At 28.4% G+C, this 9,016-nt stretch overlaps 1 protein-coding gene across 8 annotated transcripts; it reads left to right on the plus strand.

Annotated features, from left to right (window-relative positions):
- Nucleotides 1-740: 740 nt before the first annotated feature.
- Nucleotides 741-8,006, plus strand: LOC106322588 (transcription factor MYB34-like). 8 transcript variants are annotated; one of them, XM_013760651.1, is made up of 10 exons: nucleotides 741-1,077; nucleotides 1,190-1,362; nucleotides 1,439-1,474; nucleotides 1,657-1,762; nucleotides 1,887-2,158; nucleotides 2,289-2,381; nucleotides 2,632-2,724; nucleotides 3,653-3,787; nucleotides 4,198-4,327; nucleotides 7,215-8,006. In XM_013760651.1, exons 8-10 carry the CDS (start codon nucleotides 3,655-3,657, stop codon nucleotides 7,876-7,878), a joined length of 927 nt encoding a protein of 308 aa, XP_013616105.1. In that variant the 5' UTR covers nucleotides 741-1,077; nucleotides 1,190-1,362; nucleotides 1,439-1,474; nucleotides 1,657-1,762; nucleotides 1,887-2,158; nucleotides 2,289-2,381; nucleotides 2,632-2,724; nucleotides 3,653-3,654; the 3' UTR covers nucleotides 7,879-8,006. The 8 variants fall into 8 exon arrangements, 6 of the variants coding, with proteins under 6 accessions (XP_013616105.1, XP_013616107.1, XP_013616104.1 ...); XM_013760653.1 differs by having other exon boundaries at nucleotides 1,459-1,474; XM_013760650.1 differs by having other exon boundaries at nucleotides 741-1,113; nucleotides 1,190-1,474.
- Nucleotides 8,007-9,016: the final 1,010 nt, after the last annotated feature.

The raw sequence follows: 9,016 nt of genomic DNA on the forward strand, positions 1-9,016 counted from the left end.
CAAAAAAAAACTTAATTATAAAAAGTTTGAATTTGAAAACATATAATTTAAAAGTATAAAAAAATTATATGTTTATTAATTTATATTCCTATATCATGAAGCTAGAAGAGTATTTTACATCTTTAATGAAAACATCTTTTAGTCATTTTTCTCTTTGAAGACATTTTTGGTGATAAAAATTTAAAAATGATATTTGAGAAAATTGCCTTTTAAAATATTAGGGATTGAGTACAATATAAAATTATAGGAACAAAGAATAATAATTACTAGATGAATGTATTGGTATTACTTATTTGTGATACAAATATATTCAATACAATAATAATCGAACATTATCTAATAAAGTTTGATCACAGTTAATAAAATCCAGTAATTACCAATGATTTATAAGGTAATAATGATTTTACAAGTTAAAACAAAACTTGTGCGGACGCGCGGATCAAGTTCTAGTGAAATTTATAAACTCTTATTTTCTTGAACCAACAATTAGACCTTTCGAATTAAATATCTAACAATACTAAAAGGGATATATGCTCAAAGGAGAGAGTGTACACGTCACTTAATTAAATCAACCAATTAAAAATCACTAACATTCCAAGTCACTTTTCTGCGACTGAATAAATCAGGCTATGGTAATATCCACTTGCTTTCTATTTTGTTTTTGTCCAGCCTACTAAGAAGCCCACGTTAGAACCCAAACATTTTTTATTACTCCTTTCATTCTCTGCGCCGACTTATAGGATTCACTTTTGTTTTTCTCATCTGAAAAAGGATCTCAATTCTTCAACTGTTTATCTTCCTTCACCTCTCTTTCTCCCTATCCATTAAATCTCTTCTTCGCCGCAACAGAAGTGATCCTTGGAACCATTGCAATTCCCTTCCCTTTTCACCCTATAGAATCACATCAAGCAATGGCTTCCGAAATGCAAAATCCACCTAGAGAAATAACTCTACAGTCTCATTAACCAAAGAAATCAACCGAGTTTTGGATCACTCTCGAACCATTTGTTTCATTCACATCTCTGACCTCCCCGAGTTGGAAGACACCCGTTTGGGCGCAAAGGCGATCTCTATTCGGTTCTGATTTCCTCTTATCGATTCTCTGAGTTTAGGGTTATAAACGATTCATTTGATTATGGTTGAAACTTGGGGAAATGAGTTTGCCTGATGCAATTTTCTTTTTCTGCAGTTAATAAACCACAAAACATATGTTAAATCAAGGTTAAAATGTGGTTGGAACAGATGGAGGCAGCAAACTACTCTTGGAAGAACCAACAACCAATGTAGTTTTTTTCAGATTACATCTCATCTGAGAAATGAGAATATCACATATGTTGATGATCATCTTCATGATATCTCCAAGTAAGCTAAATACACATGAACCAAAAAAAACTACAACATTTGTGTGGACGATTGTAGCATCTGACTGTAATTGCAGGGACTGGCTATACTCTGAAGTTTCAACTGTATACAGGTATGTGATATAATTAATTAGAGATTTGCTTTCATCATCTTCAGTTAATGTTATTAATTTGTAGCGTCTCTTGCTACCCTGTTGAACAACTTTTGTATACTGTGCTCTAGTATCGATTTTTAATTTTTATAACCCTCAATATATGCTTACAGTATTACCTTATGACATGTGTGGTATTCTAGGTTACATACTACAAGATATGATAAGAGGAAGAACAGTTACAGTTTAGGATGGCATTGTCATATGATCCATTGTGTTGGGAATCATATGGAGGAATTTGTAGTTTAGGTAAGTGAAAGCTCTGTATGAGTTTTTTGTTTTGTTTATCAGTTTATGTTTTCTGGTTGTTACAGCTGGAAATCTGAGAGCAGATTTATATATTTTCTTCAACATTCTTCCATTACCTTATCAGGTGTCTTTGAAGAATCCCTCCACAGTTCTCTGCAATGTAGCTTCCCAGCTTCTCACAAAACATTGGTTTCACAAAGAATAAACTTCTCAGAAGGAAAAACCATGGACCAGCTTTGATTGGCAAACATAACATGTTCCAGGAGAGTACCAACATGATCTGATATTAAAGCAGCTTAGAGCAGAGATTCCGCCAGATACTGACAAGCAACGTGACCGTATTTCTCATACACATGTGAAATTTCTTAAAGTTAAACTAGAATGAGAGCGTATTAGGTAATGTTACTTTTTTTTAAAATTCTCAGTTATCATGATGTTGTACGAGTACGACTATTATATTTTCTTCATGATATAATGATAAAGTTCCTTACATGTTTCCTTATCTCTAAGTATCTATATCATTTAGGTATTGGATGCTCCACTGCCTAAGCTCTATAAGAGTATGTGCCATCCAAAATGAGAGGGATTGATGTCCGTACATGGAGTCTTAAAAATATTTGTAAGTAAAAGAAGAGTCATTATAGATGGTGTATATGCATTAAGCTCTTACTGCTTTCTTCCATGTTTTCTCTGATGTGCTGACAATGATAATCTAGCTGCGCATTGTGCATATTTTGATATAGAGGTTATGCACCTGATTTCTTCTTCCAGCTCTACGGCTGAATTTATTTGTTCTTTTATTTTAGTGACAATCTAATGCTACTTGATTTATTTGTCATCTTTTAATTTCACATCTTCTATCTTTAAAGCCCCAGAAGAATTTGAGCATCACAGGAGTGGTTAAATAGCAACAAGGAGAAAGATTCCTATATATCAGTCAGCTGGACTGCTCTCATCTCCGGGTATGCAATACTTATGTTTTTCAGCTAGAGAATTATACTCGGTCATGTTTCTTCAAGATGTTTACTTCAGACGCAGTATCACCATAACTATGACCTAAAGAAAGCTGTTAAATTTTATGTAGTCATGATAAGTAGAAAAATTTATGTTATCAGAGAGCTTAGGTTGTTTAGTTGTGAAGTGAAGTTGCATTGTATTATTTAAATCTAGAGGCTCTCACCTTGTTACCACCTCTATTAGTTTCAGGTACCATGCACCATCAGAAGCTGGTCCACGTAAAACAAAATAAAAAACGTGTATACTCTCCTAAAGATAATATTTTATTTCCTTAAATGGCAATTAAAGTTTTAATCATAAATAGTAGTAGTGTCTCTTTATATCTCTCTCTCTCTTCTTATTCTATTATAAAAGAGCACCTCTTAGGCTCTTACAATACTATAATCTGTGCGACAGAGTACACGAACACCCATTGTTCTTGTTTTAGAAATCCGTTATATAATGATAACACGTTCACGTGTTCTTTGTCATAAGAGTGTATCAGTGAGCAAAATCTTCAAGTGTCTTTTGGTTCTGATCAAACGCTCTATTCAATTCTCTTATTTTTTTTACAGCAAACAATTAACAAACTCTTACTCTTGACTCTGTAAACTAAATTGAAAACTCTGCATCCATGTGCATGCGTGCTAAGCTATCCACCTTTTGGTTCCCGTTCTTGGACTCTATTCAATTCTCTTAATTAGACATCTTTTCAATCTCTTTTCTTTCTTGTCTCTTTCTTTTTGATGATAAAAATCTATTTTCATGTTAATTTCACTTAATTAAACAATGAATTAAAGAGTTTCCTCCCTGAAAAGTTCTCTAGCTAGGGTTGCAATTGAATCGTTTCAATCAGGTTTATATTTATAAATAAGATAAAATATGAAAAACCAGATATGGTGAGAACACCATGTTGCAAAGAAGAAGGAATAAGAAAAGGAGCTTGGACTCCCGAAGAAGATCAGAGGCTTATTGCTTTTGTTCAACTACACGGTGAAAGTGGATGGCGTACTCTCCCGGAGAAAGCTGGTATTTTTATATTTTCTTTATTGTTTATTTATTAGGAATTCAATATAATTAACTAACAGTTCTTTTCACTTAATTTTATAATCAGTCTGTTTCACAAAGAAATATTTTAGTGTTTTCACACATATTAAAAAAACACATTAGTAAATCAATATAATAAATATATTATTTTCTGTAATTTTTAATTTTCAATAAATTTTAACAAATACTAGTTCAAGAAAATGAATAAATTTTAAATTATCAATAAATTTTGACCAATACTAATTTAAAAAAGTCAATTAATTTTAAAATTTGTACAATTTTTATAGAAACATACAAAAAAAAATTATCTTTGTAGAATAACTTTTTCTAAAATATCTTAACGGAAGGAAAGGAAAATATATTTATTAACAGTGTGTAAAATATGTTTATAGGATTGAAGAGATGTGGTAAGAGCTGTAGACTTAGATGGGCTAATTATCTAAAACCCGACATCAAAAGAGGAGAGTTTACTCCTGAAGAAGACGACACTATTATCAAGCTTCATGCTCTTATGGGTAACAAGTAAGAATAGTTTCCTTAATTATTTATTACTTTCTATTAAATAATTAGTAATTTATAATTATATCTGTAATCTTTAATAAATTTAATGGTGATGTTTTTGTCATATTGCATATTTTTTTGTAATTATCTATTTTCATAATTTTAAACCAATAAGAATTAAGTAAAGACAATTAATTTTTGGAAGTTTACAATTATTCATTATTAGTTGACAAAATATGTATCAGAATATAAAAATGTAATTTTTTGAAACAATTTTTTTTAAAAAGATGTAGATTTCTGAAACGGAGAGAATATAGTATAAGACATGGATCTATTTTCTAATTATGAGGAATCAACAACAACAAAAGAGTTATCAGAATTTCAAAATGTACTTGAAAGCCAAACATGTACTGATGCACATATCTTCACATAAATCACACTTTTATTTCAAAAATCAATGAGTCAATAACTAGTTGGCAAAAAAGAATAAGCAAATAATTATTTAGCCAAAAAACAATAAGCAAATTATCATCTTTAACTTTTTTTATAGGAGTCATCTTTAACTTAGTTGATATCTTCTCTATTAAAAGAGAAGTACCATTTTTATCTACTATTTAGAAGTCTACTAGGACCATTTCATTAATCACATAATATGATATAATAATTAATAGGAATATTAATAATAAATTAATTTTAACTATAGATTTGAATTTTATTTTCAGTTATAACAAAATCTGTTGAGAAAAATCTAACAGTTATTAACATATGTTAAAAATTTATTTCTACAGCTATATATTTTCAAAAATCATATGTTGAAGAATATTTTTTATTTGATGATTTCAAATTATGAAAACTCGAAAACGTAATAAAAAAGGTAAAATGTATAAAACAAACCCCTATATTAATAAAGTAATAAGAAACTTAAACAATAAAATTAAAAAGTTATAAAATACTAAACACTAAAATATAAATTGTATATTTAAATTTATATAATAATATTAAAATTAAATATTTATAAAATGAAAATATACCCGCACTATGTGCGGGATAAACTCTAGTTTATTCTATTAAAATAGAGGTCACAACTTCATTACATGTGTGATATTTAAAGTTGAACTATTATTTAGAAAGTCTTTAAATGTACATAACTTCATTATAATATCTTTTAATATCTTTATATATAATTTAATATAAAATAAATATTTATTTAATAAAATTCAAACAAAATCTTTTAAAAATATTTTCAGAATTATTTTAAAATTTATTTCCAAAAATTGATTAATTTAAATTTTAGTTATCATAAAATATAATCAGAAACTTAAATTAAATTTATTTTTTATTTATAAACGAAAATTATAAATTATAAAAAATATTTTAATGATAATAACGACTTAAAATTATTATTTTTCAAAAATACATTTTACAAAGATTTTGTTGGAAAGCAAAATCCATTTCTATTTAAATTTTAAAATTGAAATATCTTATTTATTAAACACATAAATCATGATTTATTACCTGTGTGATTTTTCAACTTAAAATATCTCTTAGAGGTCACAACTTTAAATGTTTCTATCATATAACATTACAATTTATGTCAATAATTTTTAACACAAATCTAATATTCTTATTAATGGTTAAATTTTAATTTACACCCCATTCGTAGATGAAACATTTAATCTTTTTAAATATTATATATATAAAGCTTTAGTCAACTATTATTAGCGTTTATATATTTCATTGAGTTAAAAACCATTTCATTCTAATATTTTAAAAAAATATACCAAACTAGTTTATTAATCACTATATATAAAGTTGTACATCTCCTACTCCAACCATAATTGGACGAACATTATATATACGAAATGAATATATTCATGAACAAACACATTAAACATGAACACACTTTTATTATCTATATCATACTAATATCATAGCATGAATGACCTATATATGTAAAAAAAATAAAAATATTCAAACACTATTCTCTATGAAGAGAACACACATTTATCAAACTGGTTTAATGTTACAGTATATAACATAATTCTAACAAATTTTACATCATATTTGATATTATTTTCAAATTTACCTTTAAATTATTATCATTTTCATAAATATCTTAAATTTATTATTAAAAACAAAATTAACACTACCACAACATTTATAAATATATAAGAATTATTTACAGAAGCTTATAAACTCAACTTCACCACCTAAATAATAAATCCTTAATAATAACCGTTAAACTCTAAACTAAAATGTTAAGATATCTTTAATAGATTTTTTTTAAATGCTATCGAAGTTGGTGTATTTCAAGTAATTTCTCAAATAGGATTTTTACTACAAATATTTCTGCAAGTAGAAAATATTATAATTTATTTTTAAAAAAATATTGTTGTTTTCAGTAGTATCCAAAAAAAATTCATCTCTATTATATAGGTTCGGTTTAATTTAATTTCCATATAAATTCTAAATTTTATTAATGAAACATAAAATTATATAAAATAATGTTGTTACATATTAATGCTTACAAAATTTTTTTTTTTACAAAATACAAAAAATTATGTATAACAATATTGTAAGATAATAATGTTTATATAAACTAAAAAAATAGTATAAAAAGAATAAAACATGCACATTGGATGTGTAGGTCAAAATCTAGTTATAACTTATCGTAGATGCCCCACGGCAACACTCTATAACGAGAGAAGTAGCTGCAATCCTCATTAAAAAAAATATTTAAAAACATTTTTGTGTAAAGTGAAACTTTATAAAAACAAGATCCAAGTTTATTGTTTTCGCATAATCTTATTAAGGTGTTCTGTTGTTTGTCTCTGCAATTCCAAGGATAAACATTTCGTTTTTAAACCGTTTCAAAAAAAAAAAAAATCTTATGTTATTATTGTGAAAGGTGGGCCGCAATAGCAACAAGCTTGGCGGGACGAACTGACAACGAGATCAAAAATTACTGGAACACAAATCTCAAGAAGCGTTTGACACAAAAAGGTCTTGATCCAACCACTCACAAACCGATCAATCCAACTGATCAAACCGGTTTCGAGCCAAAAGTTCATAAACTCGGTTCATCCAGTTGCGCAAGACTTCTTAACCACGTCGCAAGGAAATACGCCGGAGATTTAAACCGGGACTTACTAACCGGAATCATCATCGGAAACTCCTCAAACATCGCCGAGGGTTCACAAAACTCAGTTGAGGTCGATTCTCCAACTGAAAGTTCGACCTTCACATTGCTCAACAAAGCGGCGGCAAGATCAAGTGCTGTCACATCGTTTCTGACCAACAATATGTCGTCATCTTCCGGTCTTTCCAACAACTGTACTTTAGCCGACAATCTCGACCTATTCTTTAGCAACGAAGAGATCTCCGATATGTCTATGAATGTCGATAATGTTTGCATTATGGAAGAGTTGAGGGATATTTTAAGCTACGGCGGTGCTGACGCCGGAGATGTCAAAGACTTGCCGGAGTTTGATGTAACTGATGGGATGGAGTTTCTTGGTTCTTGGAACGTAGAAGATGACTTGGACTTGGAGAATTATTATTGGTTTCGCTAGATTCCAAGATTGGTGTCGTCTTTGTCTGATAAGTGTCGAGACAGAGATAAAACCAATTACACGTTGGTTGTTTCTTTAATTGATGTGTTGCTATATCGTCACATGGCGGAATAGTGAGTGTGTTGTAATAAAAACTACGTCACGATCCGCGCGACCGCGCAGATTTTATTTTTATTTTACACATTTCAAGTTTGTCCAATTCCATTTTATGTTTAAAGAACAATATAAAAACTGTATTTTGTATTAGTAGTTTTTCATCGGTGTATTAGAGATATAACTGTGCAGTAAAAACACTAATATAATATTGACTAATACGATTTAAATTGAAATATCAGTGTATTATATATGTGTTGTACACTAATCTAATAGTAACCAATACAATTTGGATTTAACATATCAGTGTATTATAAATATAGATGTAAGGTGAAAATACTAATATAATATTAACCAATACAATATAGACTAACATCCCTCAAGTCTTCATTATAATTCTAATAAAATAATTGTAATAATAAGATAGATAAACAAACAAACGCGTCAAAAAATAAATTAAAAATACTTAATAGATTAACCCCATGCGGATATATAAAGGTTTGTATAAATTTTTAGATATAACAATTTTTATTTGTCAAAATTTAAATGAAACTGTACTAATCGAAAAAAAATATAGTTTCAATTTGTTTTATTAATAGATAGTATTTTCAATGTGTATGCAAGAAGTTCAATAAATAAAGAATAACAATGTTTGGTTAAAAAGTTAAGTGCAATAAAAAAATGTTTTTGTTTTATATTTGTCGGCAATCTAACTATTATGATCCACAAAGCAAAATTTTATTGTAAATGCACATGTCCATATCAAATTAATAAGCCCAACAACAATAGTTGGACATGAAAAAGAATAAAAATGGTTATCCATTATTTCTTTTTCTTTGTTTTATTTTCTTCTAAAGACATAAACATGTCTTTTTTACTTCTAAACGTGTTTGTTCGTCTTGGAAGTCATCAATTCATGTTGAAAAAGTATCCGTAACCCGATCAAAATTTAGGAATTCAGAGAACCCGAAGATTTCTTTCTTCATTCTCGTGAACCAGAGCAAACCCATTAATAGATATACTCGTAAAAGGTTAGAATATATAT

This window comes from Brassica oleracea, chromosome C2 (genome assembly GCF_000695525.1).
Source record: "Brassica oleracea var. oleracea cultivar TO1000 chromosome C2, BOL, whole genome shotgun sequence".
NCBI lineage: Eukaryota > Viridiplantae > Streptophyta > Magnoliopsida > Brassicales > Brassicaceae > Brassica > Brassica oleracea.

What these genes read in the sequence shown, in the direction of transcription:
- LOC106322588 (XM_013760650.1), top strand. Translation starts at nt 3,655, where the DNA reads ATGGTGAGAACACCATGTTGCAAAGAAGAAGGAATAAGAAAAGGAGCT. An exon ending in TACTCTCCCGGAGAAAGCTG is followed by an intron (nt 3,788 to 4,197) that starts GTATTTTTATAT and finishes ATATGTTTATAG; the next exon opens with GATTGAAGAGATGTGGTAAG. An exon ending in CATGCTCTTATGGGTAACAA is followed by an intron (nt 4,328 to 7,214) that starts GTAAGAATAGTT and finishes TTATTGTGAAAG; the next exon opens with GTGGGCCGCAATAGCAACAA.